The sequence below is a fragment of the Pipistrellus hanaki genome (genome assembly GCF_964339955.1).
Source record: "Pipistrellus hanaki genome assembly, chromosome: 21".
NCBI classification, from domain to species: domain Eukaryota; kingdom Metazoa; phylum Chordata; class Mammalia; order Chiroptera; family Vespertilionidae; genus Pipistrellus; species Pipistrellus hanaki.
The window spans coordinates 5942317-5964261 of NC_140523.1; the positions used below are offsets into that span (position 1 = coordinate 5942317).

General features: G+C 46.3%; 1 protein-coding gene across 1 annotated transcript in view; it reads right to left on the bottom strand.

Annotated features, from left to right (window-relative positions):
* The window catches only part of IQGAP1 (IQ motif containing GTPase activating protein 1), a 106679-nt gene that overhangs the window by 43583 nt on the left and 41151 nt on the right, over nt 1-21945 (bottom strand). The window contains exons 3-9 of the mRNA XM_084869014.1: nt 20633-20789; nt 19009-19086; nt 11880-11956; nt 5758-5825; nt 3771-3884; nt 1910-2088; nt 779-863 (exon numbers count right to left, since the gene is read on the bottom strand). Of these exons, the coding sequence (XP_084725140.1) occupies nt 779-863; nt 1910-2088; nt 3771-3884; nt 5758-5825; nt 11880-11956; nt 19009-19086; nt 20633-20789 (758 nt within the window). The remainder of the gene's footprint in view (nt 1-778; nt 864-1909; nt 2089-3770; nt 3885-5757; nt 5826-11879; nt 11957-19008; nt 19087-20632; nt 20790-21945) is intronic.

Here is a 21945-nt window from a genome sequence, read left to right on the forward strand (position 1 = left end):
GCTGGAAGATGTTTCTCTCTATCCCTCTCAATTCCTCTCTATGTAAAATCAATAAAATATATAAAAAAATAAAAAAATAAAAAATAAATAAAAATAATAATATGAAGTGATATGAAAAAATAGCAAATAAAGTTTCAAAGCATGTAACAGAGAACTGAAATGCATAACTATGTCACAATAAATATTTACATACTATATAGGAGGCCCCTAGAACCATAAGACATGCAAAAAAAATCACACTTAATAACTCATTGTCGAATTGCCCCCTCAAACATCAAACTGCCTCCCTAAGGGGCGGGTGCCCCATGTTGGGGACCCCTGGTCCAGAAGCCACAGCCATGAGAGAGGGAGGACCCGCCTGAGGACAGCGGCAGCTAACAGAAGACACAGATACAAAACACAGTCATGCCGAAACCGGTTCGGCTCAGTGGATAGAGCGTCGGCCTGGGGACTGAAAGGTCCCAGGTTTGATTCCGGTCAAGGGCATGGACCTTGGTTGCAGGCACATCCCTGATAGGGAGTGTGCAGGAGGCAGCCAGTCAATGTTTCTCTCTCATCGATATTTCTAGCTCTCTATCCTTCTCCCTTTCTCTCTGTAAAAAATCAATAAAATGTATTTAAAAAAAAAACAAAAAAAAAAACACCCAGTCCGAAGCAGCAGTTTCTAACCAAGCCCACTAGCGCCCACAGTAAATAAACTAAGTCATCCGTCCAGAGCAGGTCAACACTCACATTCCTCCGCTGTCCCCCCAGGCACCTGGCCCAGGATCAGACTTACTGTTGACTTTGTTCACGTTGCCTTGGATTTCAGCTTGAGTGAGCAGTTCCTCGTAAACGTCCCTCTCTCTCTCCGAGTTTTCCGTCTGAAAAAAACGAGATAAAGGTGTAATTAGATTAGCTCAGCTCTCTGAGAAGAGGGAGAGATACTGAACTCCTCCCTCACCGGAACAGAAGCAAGAGCAAGGAAAGGAGGTGCCTTAAAATCCGTAGTAAAGCCCTAGCCGGTGTGGCTCAGTGGATAGAGCGTCAGCCTGCAAACCGAAGGGTCCTCGGTTCAAATCTGATCAAGAGCGTGTACCTCAGTTGCAGGCTCCTCCCCAGCCCAGGCCCTGGTTGGGGCACATGCAGAAGGCAACCAATCAATGTGTTTCTCTCACATCCATGTTTCACTGTCTCTCTTCCTCTCCCTTCCACTCTCCCTAAAAATCAGTGGGACCCTGGCCGGTTTGGTAGGTGACTGGGGTCAGGGGTGAGGCGTGGGGGACAGACTTCTACTGTGGGGGCCTGGGACGTTTGGGGTGATGGCTCCCCACATATAGGTGTCAACACTCATCAAACCGTATGCTTAAAATGAGTGAATTTCAGCCGAGACCGGTTTGGCTCAACAGATAGAGCGTCGGCTTGGGGACTGACGGGTCCCGGGTTCCATTCCGGTCAAGGGCATGTACCTTGGTTGCGGGCACATCCCCAGTAAGGGGTGTGCAAGAGGCAGCTGATCGATGACTCTCTCTCATCGATGTTTCTAGCTCTCTATCTCTCTCCCTTCCTCTGTGTACAAAATCAATAAAATATATATATATTTTTTTTAAAAATGAGTGGATTTCACTATCCTGTACATTAGGGGTGTCGAACTCAATCAGAGAAGGGGCCAAAATCTAAAATCCAGCCTAAATCGCGGGCCGAATGGTTTACTGAACAGTCATAAACTGACAATGTCATAAACTGACAGCGGAGTGCAGTGATGACAGCGCGGTGCGGGCCACATTGCAAGGCCTGGCGGGCTGGATTTGGCCCGCGGGCCTTGTGTTTGACACATGTGCTGTACATTATACCTCAATAAAACCGATTTTTAAAATCAAACGAGAAAAGAACGTAAGTCAGTTAGAAAGAAGAGAGGGTCCGTCTTTACCCTGTTTCTGGCGTTTGCCATCTTGTCGTGCTTGGCCTGGTAGAGGACGTCCTGGTAGGTGGGAGCCAAGGACTCTTCCAGGTTGACCAGCATGGCGTTGGGGTTCTTCAGCGCCGTGAAGGTGTCAGCCGGAACCCTGCGGTCCACCGCTTCGTTAATCGCGATCACCGCGGCGTGCACTAAAAAGAAATGAAAGACACGGAACGCCGAGTGACGCAGAGTATAGGATACACGTGACACGTACAAAACCACCCTGCAACACGGCATTACAGTGGGGGCTTGTTTTCAGAGAGAAATAACACCTGGGGCCGAAACCAGTGTGGCTCAGTGGGTAGAGCCCCGGTCTGCGGACTGAAAGGACCCAGGTTCAATTCCGGTCAAGGGCATGTACATTGGTTTCGGGCATATCCCCGGTAGGGGCTGTGCAAGAGGCAGCTGGTTGATGTTTCTCTCTCATCGACGTTTCTACTTCTCTATCTCTCTCCCTTCCTCTCTGTAAGAAAAATCAATAAAAATATATTTTTAAAAAAACAAAACATCTGGGTTGGAGGAATGGCTCCAAGTCCTATAAGCCCAGCCCCTCCCTCAGGATGCACAAAGCCAGCGTTCTGAGCCACGTTTGGGCGCTGAATTAGGAAATGCACAGGGAAATACCCACAGGGGAGCCTTGCTCGGAGCGTGTGTTAGGGGCAATGGTCGGCAAACTCATTCGTCCACAGAGCCAGATATCAACAGTACAAGGATTGAAATTTCTTTGGAGAGCCACATTTTGTAAACTTAAACTTCTTCTCACACCATGTCTTCAAAATAGACTCGCCCAGGCCGTGGTATTTTGTGGAAGAGCCACCCTCAAGGGGCCAAAGGGACGCACGTGGCTGGCGAGCCACAGTTTGCCGACCATGGTGTTAGGGAAATGCTCAGCGTTCATCATCATGTAAATCCTATTAAAAAAATGAAATAAGCACCTCAAAGAGGCACTGAAATGGGGACCTCACTGTCTAAGTGTCTGTATTATAATCAAAATCAATCACTTATTTCCAAACAAAAGCATAAAAGACTACAGAAGTGTTGAAAACCAGATCTACTTGCCCTTGCCGGTGTGGCTCAGTGGACAGAGTGTTGGCCTGCGGACTAAAGGGTCTCGGGTTTGATTCTAGTCAAGGGCACATGCCCGGGTTGCAGGCTCGATCCCCAGTAGGGGACATGCAGGAGGCAGCTGATCAATGGTTCTCTCTCACCATTGATGTTTCTATCTCCCTCTCCTCTCCCTTCCTCTCTGAAATCACTAAATACATATTTTAAAAAATAACAGAAAAACAACCACCACCAGGGGTCTTCAAACTACGGCCCGCGGGCCACATGCAGCCCCCAGGGGAGTCTGATCCAGCCCGCCAGGTTTTTTGGGCAGTGAGCGCAGCCAAGGTGTTACAGTAGGGATTAGTAGTTCATATAGTCCGGCCCTCCAGCTCTCTGAGGGACCGTGATCTGGCCCCCACTTTAAAAAGTTTGAGGACCCCTGATCCTAGATCTACTGACCTAAGCTTGCTAGCAAAACTCCTAATGCCGTGATCGGCAAACTCATTAGCCAACAGAGCCAAGTATCAACAATACGACGACTGAAATTTCTTTGGAGAGCCACATTTTTAAAACGTAAACTTCTTCTAATGCCACTTCTTCAAAACAGACTCGCCCAGGCCGTGGTATTTTTGTGGAAGAGCCGCACTCAAGGGGCCAAAGAGCCCCATGTGGCTCTCGAGCCACGGTTTGCCGACCCCTGTCCTCATGCCCAAGATCATCATCATAGCGTCCATCGCCGGAAGCGGTGGCAGCGATCCCATTGGGAACCCCGTTCCTCTCTTACGTGCGGCTTCGTCCACGGAGAGCTCGTTGGCCAGGATGCCGCCGATCTTGCTGAAGGCGGGCATCTGGATGCCGTACTTCTCCAGCTCGATCTTCATGTTGTTGATTTCTTCTTCTGCAGGAGAGACGTGAGAGCCAGGCAGACAGGTTACACGCGTCTTTCCGAAACTCAGAGAATGAAAGAGATTCCTCAACGACAAAAAACTGGGTAAGATGGACTCCATCCCTCAGGGCTGTTAAAAGGATTAGAGCCAAAACCGGTGTGGCTCAGTGGGTAGAGCGTTGGCCTGCGGACTGAAGGGTCCCGGGTTTGATTCCGGTTAAGGGCATGTACCTTGGTTGCGGGCACATCCCCAGTGGGAGGTGTGCAGGAGGCAGCTGATAGATGATTCTCTCTCATTAATGTTTCTAACTATCTCTCTCTCTTCCTCTCTGTAAAAAAATCAATAAAATATATTTTAAAAAATAAAAAAGGATTAGAGACAGCAAGCAGAAGGCATTTAACACACTCCCTGGTACACAATTATTACTATTGCCAAGAGCATTAAAAATTAACTACGGCCGAAACCGGTTTGGCTCAGTGGATAGATCGTCAGCCTGCCGACTGAAAGGTCCCAGGTTTGATTCCGGTCAAGGGCATGTCCCTTGGTTGCAGGCACAGCCCCAGTAGGGGTTGTACAGGAAGCAACTGGTTGATGTTTCTCTCATCATCGGTGTTTCTAGCTCTCTATGCCTCTCCCTTCCTCTCTGTAAAATATAAAAATATATATACATATATTTTTTTAATAAAAAATATATTTTTAAAAATATTAACTATGGCTGAAACCGGTTTGGCTCAGTGGATAGAGCCTCGGGCTGCGGACTGTAGGGTCCTGGGTTCGATTCCGGTCAAGGGCATGTACCTTGGTTGCAGCCACATCCCCAGTAGGGGGTGTGCAAGAGGCAGCTGATCGATGATTCTCTCTCATCGATGTTTCTAACTCTCTATCTCTCTCCCTTCCTCTCTGTAAAAAAAAAAAATCAATAAAATATATTAAAAAATAATATATATATATATATATATATATATATATATACACACACACATATATATCAATATATATATATTAACTATGGCATGAGAATGGCCCTGCCGAAACAGCTTTTCCAAACCACTACTGATGGCATTTCCCATGAGCCTATGAGCAGAGCGGCAGCAAAGGAAGCGCCACGAGAAGTGAATTAGTTCCCAGCCGGGCGGTATCTCCATTTTCACAATCAAAATCACCAGTGACTTTTAAACTCCGTGTCCACAGCAGGAAGCCCAGAGATAAACAAAACATAGAAGGTCAGGCCCCTGCCCCAGGTCTGGTGAACGACTTCCCTGGGAGGAAAAACAGCGCAGATAGTAGTTTTGGAGCCATTTTTTTTTTTTTTTTTTTTAATATTCCCAGGCCTATAAAAGAATCCCCAGTTTGAAAGATTTAAATCTAGCCCTAACCGGTTTGGCTCAGTGACTAGAGCGTCGGCCTGCGGACTCAAGGGTCCCGGGTTCGATTCCGGTCAAGGGCATGTGGCCTGCTTGCGGGCACATTCCCAGTGGGGGGTGTGCAGGAGGCAGCTGATGGATGATTCTCTCGCATCGATGTTTCTGACTCTCTATCCCTCTCTCTTCCTCTCTGTAAAATATCAATAAAATATATATAAAAAAATCTTAAAATCTGATCACCTTAATATATATAATATATGCAGGCTAATATCATCCCCAACTTAGATATAAGAAAGCCGAGACTCGCTAGTCATACCCAGGTCATAATGGAGAGGTGAGAGCCTGAAGCCCCAATGTTAGTGTTCCTTTCACCACCCCTGGAGAGCACCATTTATACCGCTTCCATCTCTCTGCTGCCAGAGTATTTTTGAGGTCCCCCGTCGGGAACATTGGTTTTGTTGTCTCTCCGGGCTGTTTCCACATAAACCGAATATTTCCCGCTGGGTGTGCAGCTCCTTACCCGTGAAGTCCACCTTTCCGTACAGGTCCTGAATCTGAGGGGCCAGGCCAAGTTTGAACAGGTACAAACTGGAAAACACAAATATGCAAAGAGTTATCCCTCCAGCCATACCTGCCCCTGCTGCTCCGAAAGGGGGAAATCAGCATAAAGAATGGAAGCATTCTGCCCTGGCCGGTGTGGCTCAGTGGATAGAGCGTCGGCCTGCAGACTGAGGGGGTCCCAGGTTTGAATCCGATCAAAGGCACATGCCCGGGTTGTGGGCTCGATCCTCAGTAGAGGTTGTTCAGGAGGCAGCTGATCAATGATTCTCTCTCATCGTTGATGTTTCTATCTATCTTTCCCTCTCCCTTCCTCTCTGAATAGAATATATATGAAAGAACAGAAACATTCTGAACAGAGACTCCCAAAGACACAATATTACCCATCGCAGTTACCGTATCTGTTATCTCAGAGCCTTTTTTTTAGTTTTACGTAATAACATTGTCCTAAAAATTCACATATTGCAACGCAAAGGGCAACCGGCAGGCGGGGCAATCTGGGGCCCCCGGCTGGCACCCACCTTGGCTGGTGGCCTGGCACCGCCCGCTCCCTGCCACCACCAGCGGTCGCCTCCCTCTCAGGGGTTAGACGCTCAATGCAGGCCCCCTGCCCCCTGCATTGAGTGTCTGCACTGAGCGGTGCTGCAAGGGAAGGCAGTTGAGAGGTCCCAGGTTGCCCCACAGATGGCCCTGATCATGGCCAGGCCTAGGCACCCTACCCTATATATTGGGAACAGTCCCTTAGATTTAAAAATTAAAACCTAGCCGAAACTGGTTTGGCTCAGTAGATAAGAGCCTGCGGACTGAAAGGTCCCGGGTTCGATTCCAGTCAGGGGCATGTGCCTTGGTTGCGGGCACATCCCCAGTGGGGGGTGTGCAAGAGGCAGCTGATTGATGATTCTCTCTCATCGATGTTTCTGGCTCTCTATTCCTCTCTCTTGTTCTCTGTAAAAAAAAATCAATAAAATATATTTTAAAAAATAAAAATTAAAAATAAATAAAAATTAAAACCTGGCAAGGCTACTCTGACAATGAGAAACAGGATGATGCAGCAATGACATGCATGGACTCTGGCTTGCCATTTACTTAACACAGATATGAATTTAGGCTTCTCAGATAGTAGAAGGGTTGTACAGTGTACACAGGATTATCAAACAATCCCAGAAAGCTTTGAGGCAGCCCCCTGAACAAATACATTACTTTTCTGCAGAGAAACATCCATATATAATCATACCAAGTACGTGAATTTTTAAATAACCTCAACGAATTCCGATCAGATTTTGCCAACAAATGAGGTTGAACCAAAGTTAAACTTAGTTCTCAGAGCTTTTAGGGTTTTTTAAATTTATTTTATTTATTTTTTTTTTATTTATTTATTTATTTACTTATTTTTACAGAGAGGAGGAAAGAGGGATAGAGAGCTAGAAACGTCGATGAGAGAGAAACATCGACCAGCTGCCTCCTGCACACCCCCTACTGGGGATGTGCCCGCAACCAAGGTACATGCCCTTGACCGGAATCGAACCTGGGACCTTTCAGTCCGCAGACCGACGCTCTATCCACTGAGCAACACCGGTTTCGGCTATTTTTTGTTTTTTTATTTAAGATAAAGATCTTTGGGTCCATATGGTCCCAAAATCAGTTCTTAGAGAGATAACAAATACAAATGCATTTAAAATGATGGAGAATGGGGTCTTATCTGAGAGTAGGATGTAATCTACAAAAGAATTTTTTTTTTTGTTGTGGCTGGCCACGTAGAGTCCTACATACCTCTCCAGCACCACTCACCTGGAGAAGTTGCCATTGATGCCAGCTGCTGATTTTTCTCCCTTCCCAAACAGATACAGCTTGGTCTATAGCTGCACTGCCCCATAATAAGGAGATTTGAGAAATTTTTTTCAGGTGACTAAATACAGTGACTATCACTGGAATAATGGCAATCAAGACTTAGAGGCCACGCCATAACCGGTTTGGCTCAGTGGATAGAGCATCGGCCTGCAGACTCAAGGGTCCCAGGTTCGATTCTGGTCAAGGGCATGTACCTTGGTTGCGGGCACATCCCCAGTGGGGATTGTGCAGGAGGCAGCTGATCGATGTTTCTCTCCCATCGATGTTTCTAACTCTCTAATCCCTTACCCTTCCTCTGTAAAAAATCAATAATATATATTAAAAAAAAAAAACAAAAAAACAGACTTATAGGCCGAGGAGGGCTCTAAGTTGTTGTTAACCCAAAAGGGAGCAGTACCTTGTCCCATGGCGTGAAGTGAGCAGCCTGCCTTGATTTTATTTTATTTTTTAAATATATTTTTATTGATTTTTTACAGAGAGGAAGGAAGAAGGATAGAGAGTCAGAAACATCGATGAGAGAGAATCATCGATCAGCTGCCTCCTGCACACCCACCACTGGAGATGTGCCCACAACCAAGGTACATGCCCTTGACCGGAATCAAACCCGGGACCTTTCAGACCGCAGGCCGACGCTCTATCCTCTGAGCCACACTGGTTTCAGCAAAAGGCTGTGTTTTATGGGAAAGAGGCTCCAAGCAGGTACACACACACACTTCCGACAAATTATCAAGTGTTGCAACCCGCCCTCCAGGAAAAGCACTCTTCAGGGAGGGAAGAAATCAGAGGCTGCCAAGCAGAACACGGCTCTGTTTACACTTTCTCAGCACGGCCTGCCTACTGGAGAGAAACGGCAAACAATAGCCGACTTCCGCCCTTTCTCATTCGGACTGGGAACTGGGAACTCTGTCCTTAGAAAGGCACAGTTAACTCTTTGTCTCCATTTCGGAGAATCTGAGGACCTGGGGCCCGGCTCACACGGCGGGGACCAGTGGCTACAGAGCTGGGAGCGAGGATTTGGCCAGCTCGGCCTCTGAGCCTGCCCAAGTTCAAGTCCCCTTCGGAGACACAGCCTCCTTCTGCACGTTATCGACAGACAAACCCCTCGGAACATGAATTTAATCTGAAGAATGCTTCTGTTTGTTTTTAATATATATTTTATTAATTTTTTACAGAGAAGAAAGGAGAGGGATAGAGAGCTAGAAACATCGATGAGAGAGAATCATTGATCAGCTGCCTCCTGCACACCCCCTACCGGGGATGTGCCCGCAACCAAGGTGTGTGTCCTTGACCGGAATCAAACCCGGGACCTTTCAGTCCGCAGGCCGATGCTCTATCCACTGAGCCAAACCGGTTTTGGCTGCATCTGGTTTTGACTCCGATGTGTACACTTCCAATTGCTACAATATGAAAATTCCCCTAGATATCACCCATTCCGAAACATTTCAAAGAATTCTCATGTTGCCATTGTTTGTTCAACATTATGCCGTGTGCCCTGGAGGGGGTAGGGGGGATGACCTCTGCCCCTAAGATGCTAATAATGTAACAGGGAGAAAAGATTAAAATTATGGAAGAGCCGAAACCGGTTTGGCTCAGGGGATAGAGAGTCGGCCTGCGGACTGAAGGGTCCCAGGTTCAATTCCAGTCAAGGGCATGTATCTTGGTTGCAGGCACGTCCCCAGTGGGGGGTGTGCAGGAGGCAGCTGATCGATGTTTCTAACTCTCTTTCTCCCTTCCTCTCTGTAAAAACTCAATAAAATATATATTTTTTAAATTATGGAAGAAATAACATATAACTAAAACAAACAAACAAACAAAAAAAACCATAGCCCTGACCGGTGTGGCTCAGTGGATAGAGCGTCGGCCCGCAGACTCAAGGGTCCCGGGTTCGATTCTGGTCAAGGGCATGTACCTTGGTTGCGGGCACATCCCCAGTGAGGGTTGTGCAGGAGGCAGCTGATCGATGTTTCTCTCTCATTGATGTTTCTAACTCTCTATCCCTCTCTCTTCCTCCCTGTAAGAAATCAATAAAATAAAATAAAATAAAAATATATATATATATATTAAAATTAAAAAAAAAACACCACTACAAAACTAATAAAAGCAAGAAACAAACTACAGGAGTTTAGCCGAAGGCATGAGCTGGAGAAATCCTAAAATTTCACCCAACAGTGGGAACGGAGGGAAGACTTGACTGGCTCAGCCAAGACAAACATCAAGCCATCTGATAGAGGGAAAGTACCACTTCCCTGCACATTCATTTATAGGGCAGACAGTCCCCCTGAGCTGAAGGAGGGGCAGGGACATTTGTTATCATGTACGGTTTGGACAATATGCGAGGCATCTAAGCGCTACAGACACAGAGATAAGAAAAGAATAAAGGAAATAGTTCTTGGCCACAAGGAGTCCACAAAAAAAAAACAAGTGACGCAGGAGAACAAATAATCAGCGGACAATGTAACAAGCACTATACTTGAAGGCAGAGGTTCCTACAAAGTAACGGGAGAGGAGCACAAAGCAGGGAAGTAGCTAATTCTGCCTGAAAGATAACAAGTTAAAAAAAATGTATCAAAACATGTATCTGAGGTGTTAGAGGGGAGAGAGGGCAGTCTGGCAAAGGAACCAGCATAAAAAGTGTGGTAGGAAGAAGACTCGCACACAGCTGCAGAGGAGGGAATGGCTGGGGTGGAGACTGGAAAGGAGCCATCCGATATTTTATGGAGGGTCCGATATAAGCAAGGTTGTTCTGGAAAGACTAGAGGCCGGTGCATGAAATTTGTGGGTGTGTGTGGAGGGGGTGGGGGGGTCCCTTAGCCCAGCCCAGCCTGCACCCTCTCCAATCCGGGACCCCTGGACATCCCTCTCACAATCTGGGACTGCTGGCTCCTAACCGCTCACCTGCCTGCCTGATTGCCCCTAACCACTCTGCCTACCTGCTTCATCACCTCTAACCAGTCGCCTGCCTGCCTGATTTCCCTGATCCCCCCCAACCGCTCACCTGCCTGCCTGATTGCCCCTAACTATTCTGCCTCAGTCCCCACTGCCGCAGCTTCGTCTGGAAAAACATCCGGAATGATATCCAGAGGTCGTTTGGCTGTCCAGTTTAATTAGCATATTATGCTTTTATTATTATAGATTATAGGAATAAATAATCCTTTCTCCCTGCCCCCAGAAAAACACAGCTGTTTCTCACCATGTTGTTAAAATAATAGTATCCTATTCTACTTAAAAATTCTGAAGCTAATGCACAACCCTTTTCATTACACCAAAGACAAAAAAAAAAACTACATAGTCAATTCAGATGTGATTCCTAACAGCTTTTTAAAATTGAGATATGACTGACATACAACATTATGAGTGTCAGTACAACATAACGACTTCATAGGTAAAATATTGAAATGATGGTTAACATCGGTCACCAAAAATAATTATAAAATTTTTTCCTTGTGATGAGAACTTTTTTTTTATTTTATTTTTTTATTTTATTGATTTTTCTTACAGAGAGGAAGGGAGAGAGATAGAGAGCCAGAAACATTGATGAGAGAGAAACATCAACCAGCTGCCTCTTGCACACCCCCTACTGGGGATGTGCCTGCAACCAAGGTACATGCCCTTGACCGGAATCGAACCTGGGACCTTTCAGTCCACAGACCGACACTCTACCGCTGAGCCAAACCGGTTTCGGCGTGATAAGAACTTTTAAGATGTACTTTCTTAGCAACTTTCAAATATACAATACGGTATTACTAACTACTAGAGGCCCGGTGCACGAAATCTGTGCACTCGGGGAGGTCCCTCAGCCCAGCCTGTGCCCTCTCACAGTCCGGGACCCCTCGCTCCTTACTGCTACCATGGAGGTGAGAGAGGCTCCCGCCACCTCTGCTGCGCATGCCAGCTGTGAGCCTGGCTTCTGGCTGAGTGGTACTCCCCCTGTGGGAGCACACTGACCACTAGTGGGCAGTTTCTGCATTGAGCATCTGCCCCCTGGTGGTCAGCACACATCATAGCAACTGGTCGTTCTGGTTGTTCCGCCTTCACAGTCGCTTAGGCCTTTATTATATAGAATAAATAGCCACTGCACTGTACGTTACATCAGCAGGCCTCCGTTACTCTATAACTGGGAGTTTGTACCTTTTGACGGCCTTCACTCATTTCATCCATCCCTCAACCCCCACCTCTGGGAACCACTAATCTGTCCTCTGTGCCCTGCTCATTTTACCAAGAAAACCCGGTCATTACCTGAGAGCATGGATACAGTAGATACATCGTGGCATGTTCTTCCGGTCATAGATATCTGTGGTTTCTGGGTAAAAAATCTGAGGAGAAATAGAAGCAGTAGAGTAAGTATCCATCCGCTGGATTTCTTTGGATCACTCACCGATCATCAGTAACACAAATAAAACATTGGACAATCAGCAAACGTGGTCCGCATTCAGCAAAAGACATTTAACCGTAAGAAATGCAAGGAATAAAATGCTACAATACAGAATGAAAAAACACTATTTAAAAAAGCCTTATGCAGTCAACCCACTGAAAGTCCCTGGGTATGTGAAAATGACTTGTGCACTACAGACTCAGTCATGGGCAAAGCAATTGGGGACTGCTGGCTCCTAACCGCTCACCTGCCTGCCGGCCTGCCTGATCACCCCTAACCACTCTGCCTGCCTGCTTCATCACCTCTAACCAGTCCTGCCTGCCTGATGGCCCTAATCCCCCCTAACCACTCGCCTGCCTGCCTGCCTGATCAGGCAGGGCACATGCCCGGGTTGCAGGCTTGATCTGAGTTTAAAACACTGACTTTGATCTGAGACAGCATGGGGGGCACCACGGGGGGGACCCGGAGAGCATCACGCTAAGTGAAACAAGTCCGCCAGAGAAAGACAGGTATCACATGATCGCACTCATATGTGGAATCTAAGTAACAAAATAAACTGACGAACGGAGTGGATCCAGAAACATGGAAGCATGGAACAGAGTGCAGGATCTGGGAGGGAAGGTGGCAGAGGGTGGTGGTTGGGGGGTAAACCAAGGACCTTGTGTGCATGCATGCATGGCCTGTGGGCACGGACAATGGGGAGGTGAGGGCCTGGGTTGGGGGGCGGGGTAGGTTGGAGGAGGCAGATGGGGAGGAAAAGGTGGCATACGTAATACTTTCAACAATAAAGAATTCTTTAAAATAAAGAAATAAAACGCTGGCTTTGAAGGATTGTAATCTTCCTGGTTACTATCTGCCAGGCCTAGACTGGGTAGGAATTCCACAGAACATTTACTAAGTGCTTCCGTCTGTGCAAACCACTACATTTAGACAATGAAAAAAAAAATGAAAAATGCCGAAACCGGTTTGGCTCAGTGGATAGAGTGTCAGCCTGCGGACTGAAGGGTCCCGGGTTCAATTCCGGTCAAGAGCATGTACCTTGGTTGCGGGCATATCCCCAGAGGGAGGTGTGCAGGAGGCGGCTGATCGATGTTTCTCTCTCAAGGATGTTTCTAACTCTCTATCCCTCTCCTTTCCTCTCTGTGAAGAATCAATAAAAAAATTAAAAATTAAAAAATTACACTGTGCCATAGTGCTTGGGAGAAGTGGGAAGACACTGAGATGAAGTAGCTAGAATAGAGGTTGTCCATGTGTGGGACTGCGGGTGATGGGTTGCTTTCTTTGGCAGCACTTAGCACGATCAATCAATCAATCAATCAATCACTTGTGCTATCATCTCCTTGATTCCTTCACCAGCCCACAAGCCACCTGAAGGCAGGGACCAGGTCTGGGCTGCTCACTGCTGTGTCTTCTATGCCAAGCCCAGCGCTCCTTCGGGTCATGGAAGGAGTGTGTGTGTGTGTGTGTGTGTGTGTGTGTGTATATATATATATATATATATATATATATATATATATATCTTTATTGATTTCAGAGAAGGGAGAAGGAGAGAGAGATAAAAACATCATGATGAGAGAGAATCATGGATCGGCTGCCTCCTGCACGCCCCTCCCCACTGGGGATCAAGCCTGCAACCCGGGCATGTGCCCTTGACGGGAATCGAACCCAGGACCCTTCAGTCCGCAGGCCGACACTCTATCCACTGAGCCAAGGCGGCTAGGGCAGGGGTTCTATCCTTGATGTATTTGTGAATGAGGTGGAATAGGAACAGAGTAGCTTTAGAGTGTGAATAGCCTGGAAGTTCAAAACCTGTTCTCATGACAACGAGGCACCACACAAGACTCAACCTGTAGTTTAGGGGAGGGAAAGAATAACAGTGTATTGGAGAAGTGAAAGACTGAATTATAAGGTGATTAGGAGAATTCTGACAAGGCAGTGGGAGATGCTACAGTACTAGGTGTCTATTACAGCACTTTGTAATAGATACAAAGTGTAATAGATACAAATACATTGTGTTCAATTCTTTGGGTTTTTTGTTATTGTTTTTTAAATATATTTTTGTTCATTTAAGAGAGGGAGAGAGAGGGAGAGAGAGATAAAAATATCAATGATGGGAGAGATTCATTGATCAGCTGCCTCCTGCATGTCCCTCAACAGGGACGGAGCCCGCAACCCAGGCATGTGCCCTTGACCAGAATGGAACCCGGGACCCTCCAGTCCACAGGCCGATGCTCTATCCACTGAGCCAAATCGGCTAGGGCCAATTCTTTGTTTCGATGCTCGTCCCACAATCATCATGCCTCTCCACTGGAAACAACTGCCCCTGCCCCTGCCCCCACCAGAAGAAATGGGATGTATCAGAATCATCCTTTTTTTAAAATATATATATATATTTTATTGATTTTTTACAGAGAGGAAGGGAGAGGGAGAGAGAGTCAGAAACATCAATGAGAGAGAAACATCCATCAGCTGCCTCTTGCACATCCCCCATCAGGGATGTGCCTGCATCCAAGGTACATGCCCTTGACCGGAATCGAACCCGGGACCTTTCAGTCCACAGGCCAACGCTCTATCCACTGAGCCACACCGGTTAGGGCCAGAATCATCCTTTTTGATAATTTTCCCAGCTCCACATGCTCTCTCCCCAAGATTGAGATATGCCCTCCTCTGAACGGTGAAAACCCGGGTCACAGTGAGCCAACCTCCGTGAGAACGGCAGAGAATCCATTTCAGAAACAGGAAACGAAGGCTGGGCAGGTAGGACGGGATCAGATTAGGAGGCCCTGGAGAGGCGGGCAAGTCTGAACCTGATACGCAGGCCACAGAGAAGTCCTCACTCTAGAGCCAAGGAGGAAAAACAGAGCCTCAGAGCCCCGGGAGATCTGACCGGAGACAAGACACAGGATGCAGAGACCGGTGGGGAGATGGAAGCGGAGGAGGCCGCTGGCAGGCCGTGTCAGCAGATAAAAGAGGCGCTTCCAATAAAGAAGGGCCCAAACCCGGGTGGCTCAGTGGATGGAGCGTCGGCCTGCAGACTGAGGGGGTCCCAGGTTCGATTCCGGTCAAGGGCATGTACCTTAGTTGTGGGCACATCCCCTGTGGGGAGTGTGCAGGAGGCAGCTGGTCGATGTTTCTCTCTCATCGATGTTTCTAACTCTCGGTCCCTCTCCCTTCCTCTCTGTGAAAAATCAATAAAATATATATTTTTTAAAAAGTCAATCATATATGTACACAGATAATAATTTAATAAAAAATAAATAAATAAATAAATAAATAAAGTCAATCATGAAAAAAGCAGTTTAGCCCGGCCAGCACGGCTCAGTGGGTAAAATGTCAGCCTGCCGACCAAAGGGTCTTGGGTTCAATTCCAATCAAGGGCACGTACTTAGCGTGCAGGCTCCTCCCAGGCCTGGGCCCTGGTCCGGGCTCGTGCAGGAGACAACCAATAGATGTGTTTCTCTCAAATCGGTGTTTTTCTCTGTCTTTCCCTCTCTCTTCCACTCTCCCTAAAAATCAATGGAGGAGCCGAAACCGGTGTGGCTCAGTGGATAAAGCATCGGCCTACGGACTCAAGGGTCCCAGGTTCGATTCCAGTCAAGGGCATGTGCCTTGGTGGCGGACACATCCCCAGTAGGGGGCGTGCAGGAGGCAGCTAATCGATAATTCTCTCTCATCGATGATTCTAACTCTCTATCCCTCTCCTTTGCTCTCTGTAAAAAAAATCAATAAAATATATTTTAAATAAAAAAAATAAAAAATAAATCAGCCGAGACCGGTTTGGCTCAATGGATAGAGCGTCGGCTTGGGGACTGAAAGGTCCCAGGTTCGATTCCGGTCAAGGGCATGTACCTTGGTTGCGGGCATATCCCCAGTAGGGGGTGTGCAGGAGGCAGCTGATCGATGACTCCCTCTCATCGATGTTTCTGGCTTTCTATCTTTCTCCCTTCCTCTCTGTACAAAATCAATAAAATATATTTAAAAAATAAAAAAATAAAATAAATAAAAAATAAATCAATGGAGGAATATCCATGAGAGAAGATTAACCAAAAAGACAACAACAAAAAAGCATTTTATAATAACAATACGACTGCTAGCAACGGCAAATAGCAACGAGGCTCTCAGTACCGCTCCAAAGAGGTTAAGTCATCATTGCCCAATAGGCACAGCACGCAAAAACAGGAACAGGAAGTGACAGGTGCACAGCAAGGCCAAGGAGCTGTCAGAACTTGACGTACAGCATTTCCTGACATTGTGGGGCCCAATTCTCACACACACACCAGTGCAGGGGAGTCAGCCTCAGCCCTCTGCTCTGGAAAGAAGAGGCCCAAAACCTGTCTGCTGCAAAGACTCGGCTCTGGATTGAACTCAGTTCAACAGGGAGACAGGCAACAGTGAGGTCAGCGCTGTGCTATATGCATTTACAATCGGCTCTAGGCACTTCCTATTACTCCACATCTCCCTTTTTTCCCCCTCCCCTTTGTGTTGTTGTTTACAAAAATTTAGCCTATAGAACAGTATGAAGAAAAAGAAAAAGCAGCCCAGCCAGTGTGGCTCAGTGGTTGAGCATCGACCTACGAGCCAGGAGGTCACGGTTCGGCACATGCCTGGGTTGCGGGCTCAGTCCCCAGTAGGGGACATGCAGGAGGCAGCCAATCAATGATTGTCTCTCATCAATAAAAATATATATATTTTTTAAAACCAACCCCTGCCGAAACCGGTTTGGCTCAGTGGATAGAGTGTCGGTCTGCAGACTCAAAGGTCCTGGGTTCGATTCCGGTCAAGGGCATGTGCCTTGGTTGCGGGTACATTCCTGGTGTGGGTGTGCAGGAGGCAGCTGGTCGATGTCTCTCTCTCATCGATGTTTCTAGCTCTCTATCTTTCTCCTCTCCCTTCCTCTCTGTAAAAAGTCAATAAAATATATTAAAAATAAATTAAAAAATGAAAAAAAAACCCTAATCCCATCACACAGAAATGAAAACTGTATTTCCTAACAGATTTTCCCCCAAGAACATCCACTTTATTTTTACACAAAAATAGTGATCTCATCGTAGCCAGGACACAGACTCTTCTAACCTTAGTCTGTTACGTTATTTTTCCACTGAGTACATCCCAGACAGTTTCCTTTGTCAATACAGAGGAACGTCACCCTTTTTATGGCTGCGCTGGGATCGACTGTCTGCATCACAATTAATCCCCTAGTGAAGGAACAGGTGGTTTGCTATCAATTTCTTCTACCATAAGCAAGACTGAAAAATCCTTACACATACATCTTTTTGGCTTGTCTGATCATGGTGGAGGGACAACTTCCTAGAACTCTTAGGTCAAAGGTATGGGGTGGAGGAGTGGGAAAAGATGCCCATGCCTATAAGAAAGACCAGTTTGGCTCAATGGATAGAGCGTCAGCTTGCGGACTGAAAGGTCCCAGGTTCGATTCCGGTCAAGGGCATGTACATCGGTGGCAGGCACATCCCCAGTAGGGGGTGTGCAGGAGGCAGCTGATCGATGTTTCTCTCTCATCGATGTTTCTAATTCTCTATCCCTCTCCCTTCCTCTCTATACAAAATCAATTTTTAAAAAATAAATAAATAAAAATGATCATATAGAGTAGCCTTTACAGTTCCAGTTGGACTGGGTAGCTAGAGATGGCAATTTCACTAAGAGCAGCATTAAAGAACTCCTGAGCAGAACAGTCAAGGATGGCCCGGCCAGCATGGCTCAGTAGTAGAGTGTCAACTTATAAACCAAAAGGTCATGGTTCGATTCCCGGTCAGGGCCCATGCCAGGGTTTCCTGCTCAATCCCTGTAAGGGGTTCTTACAGGAGGCAGCCAATCAATGATTCTCTCTCCTCATTGATGTTTCTCTCTTTCTCTCTCTCCTTTCCTCTCTGAATCAATAAAAATGTATTTTTTAAAAAGTCAGGGATGCTCACTCCCATTATCGGCACTCTAACCATCATTCCAAACTCATCAAACTGCATACATCATATATATATGGTTGTTTGTACATCAATTATATGTCAATACACCTGCTAAAAAAAAAATTACAGCCATCACCAATTTGAAATATAAAATGACCCTCAGCCGGGACCGGTTTGGCTCAGTGGATAGAGCGTCGGCCTGCGGACTGAAAAGGTCCCGGGTTCGATTCCGTCAAGGGCATGTACCTTGGTTGCGGGCACATCCCCAGTAGGGGGTGTGCAAGAGGCAGCTGGTCGATGTTTCTCTCTCATCGACGTTTCTAACTCTCTGTCCCTCTCAATTCCTCTCTGTGTAAAATCAATAAAATATATTTTTTTAAAAAATAAATAAAATAAAATAAAATAAAATGACCCTTCAGCCCTGACTGGTTGGCTCAGCAGATAGAATATAGGCCTGGGGACTAAACGGTCCCAGGTTCGATTCCCGTCAAGGGCACATGCCCGGGTTGCAGGCTCGATCCCCAGTGGGCCTTGTGCAGGAGGCACACCTGATCATCACTGATGTTTCAATCTCTTTTTCCCTCTCCCTTCCTCTCTGAAATCAATAAAAATATCTTTTTTTAAGTGATCCTTCAAACACCCTAAATTTGGTTATTCTGAAGCTGGAAGATAACATTTCTAAAATATTTCCTAAGGTCAAATTTGAATGAAACGACCTTGTTAATAATAACAATAATAATAATAAACCACTGAAGTATAGACTATAAAACTCATGTGGTGTCTGGCAGAACAGCACGGTAAGAGAATTTTAATGTAAGTCTACCTTCCGATGTAGTAAAAGTAAATGATATCGCGGGGAATTTCTCTAAGGTGGGGGTGAAGCAGGGAATGAGGAATAGAAAACGAAAAGAACAAAACTGTTTTCTAAAAGAAACAGGAGAGATCTTAAGTACTTTTTTTTAAAAAAAAATCACCCAGGATTCCACTGAAAATAAAGAATACTTTCATAAGTAGAGCGAAAACCCTTATGCCAAGACAGAGTGAGGCCAGAACTATGACTTGTCACGTGAGGTACCTTTGGCAAGCCAATCTCGTCCATGGCGTTCAACCACTGGATCACGTTGTCCGTGTGCCGGAAGTGGAGGCCGGTCGCCTGAAACAAAGAAAAGACCATCAGGCGGGGGAGAAGGGGTCCCCATATAAGGTGGCAGGAGAGGATCTGGCTTTGGGGGTGGGCATACGGTGCAACATACAGAGCTGATAACATAGAAACCCACGCCGGAAACCTGTGTGTTCATGTTGACCAGTGTCACCCCAACCGATTTAATAATTTTTTTTTAATTAGCCGAAACCGGTTTGGCTCAATGGATAGAGCGTCGGCTTGGGGACTGAAGGGACCCGGGTTCGATTCCGGTCAAGGGCACGTACCTTGGTTGCGGGCATATCCCCGGTAGGGGGTGTGCAGGAGGCAGCTGATCGATGACTCTCTCTCATCGATGTTTCTAACTCTCTATCTCTCTCTCTTCCTCTCTGTATAAAATCAATAAAACATATTTTAAAATAATAATGATAATTTTTTTAATTTAAAAAAAAGACACCGTTGAAATAGTGACATGATGCTAAATAAAATCTCTCTTGCAAGTTTCCTTGGGAGACTTTACAAGGTCCCCTTAAACTCAAGGTCTGGCTATATAGCATTATGCTCAGATTCCAATCCCAAAAAGCCAGATCCACGTCTCTGCTCCTCTCATTTAAAAACTATCCGGAGCCGAGACCGGTGTGGCTCAGTGGATAGAGCATTGGCCTGCGGACTCAAGGGTCCCAGGTTCAATTCCGCTCCAGAACATGTACCTTGGTTGCGGGCACATGCCAAGTGGGGAGTGTGTAGGAGGCAGCTGATCGATGTTTCTCTCTCATTGATGTTTCTAACTCTCTATCCCTCTCCTTTCCTCTCTGTAAAATGTCAATAAAATATATATTTAAAAAATAAAAAATGGCCGAAACCGGTTTGGCTCAATGGATAGAGCGTCGGCTTGGGGACTGAAAGGTCCCGGGTTCGATTCCGGTCAAGGGCATGTACCTTGGTTGCGGGCATATCCCCAGTAGGGGGTGTGCAAGAGCGGCTGATCGATGACTCTCACATCGATGTTTCTAACTCTCTATCTCTCTCCCTTCCTCTCTGTACAAAATCAATAAAATATATTAAAATTAAAAAAATAAATAAATAAAAAAAATAAAAAATAAAAAATGAAATAAATAAATAAAAATAAAAACTATCTGGAGAAGCCCGGTCGGCGTGGCTCAATGGTTGAGTGTCGACCTATGAACCAGGAGATCATAGTTTGATTCTGGGTCAGGCCACATGCCCTGGTGGCAGACTCGATCCCCAGTGGGGGGCGTGCAGGAGGCAGCTGACCAATGTTTCTCTCTCATACTAGATGTTTCTAACTCTCTATCCCTCTCCCTTCCTTTCTGTAAAAAAAATCAATAAAATACTTTTTTTTAAAAAAAGAAAGAAAGAAATACAAACAGCTGAAGTTCCTCTACTACTAGATCTTGACTTTGCACTATTTCCCCCCCTTTTGTGGGAACACACACACGTAAACGCATTTCTCAGTAACTCACACACAGGAGAGAACATGCCAATCGCTCTCACTCAAGTTCACGGTCATGCTAGCACCCCGCCGGGGAGGACTCACCTTGTATCTGGTTTGCTCCCGGTCGTAGATCTTCTTCAGGGACACCACTTTGGGAGAGAAGAAGTTGCCCAGTTTGGCGAGGTAGACCCCGTTCCGGAGGCCCTCCTCCAGCTCGGTGGTGGGAGGCAGGTCCTCCCCAAGGCAGGCTTCCATCCACCTGCAGGAAGGAGAGAGGGCTTGAGACCAGGCAGGGAGGGCGGGAGCGTTCCTCAGAAGATTCAAGTTCAATTTCCGTTCTCCTTGGGAGAGGATTGAACATAAGGAAACTCCTTTACCATCCAATTCCAGCCCGGCCGGTGTGGCCCAGTGGTTTAGCATCCACCTATGAACCAGGAGGTCACGGTTCAATTCCCGGTCAGGGCACATGCCTGGGTGGCGGGCTGGATCCCCAGTGGGTGTGTGTGTGTGTGTGTGTGTGTGTGTGTGTGTGTGTGTGCAGGAGGCATCCGATCAATGATTCTCTCTCATCATTGATGTTTGTCTCTCTCTCCCTCTCCCTGACTATCTGAAATCAATTTAAAAAAAAAAAAATTTTTTTTTTAATAGATCTCGTTTCACACACTGTGTCCTGGCCCAGGCAGACCTGAGGCAGGGAACTTGGAAAACTTCTCGAGCGTGAATGCCACCTTCTTCTCTACCCTACTTTCCTTTCGTGGCCCCGGAGCCAGCTGGCCGCCAGGCCTGAGTGTCCCATGGACCTGGGCTCCGTTCCCTCAGGCCTTAGGTTTCTCCTTGAGGACTCCGACGAAAAAGCATTGGTAACTGAAGCCTCTGACTCAACTGTTTTATTGCTGAAGTTCCTGATTTTATTGTATTTTATTTAAATGCATTTTATTCGATTTTTTTACAGAGAGGAAGAGAGAGGGATAGAGAGGTAGAAACATCGATGAGAGAGAAACATCGATCAGCTGCCTCTTGCACACCCCCTGCTGGGGATGTGCCCGCAACCAAGGTACATGCCCTTGACCGGAATCGAACCCGGGACCTTACAGTTCGCAGGCTGACGCTCTAACCACTGGGCAAAACCGGTTTCGTCAGAAGTTCCTGATTTTAGCATTCAGAACCCACAGTGAGTTTCTAAGTTTAAGGTCTTATGGTTGTTTAGTCTTATGGTTGTTTGGGGTTGCCAAAATAATCAATTATCTTGGCTAAAACACTGAAGAGACCTCTTTTATATATATATATATATATATATATATATATATATATATATATACACACACACACACACACACACACACACACACATACACACACACACACACACACACACACACACACACACACACACATATATATATATTATTGATTTT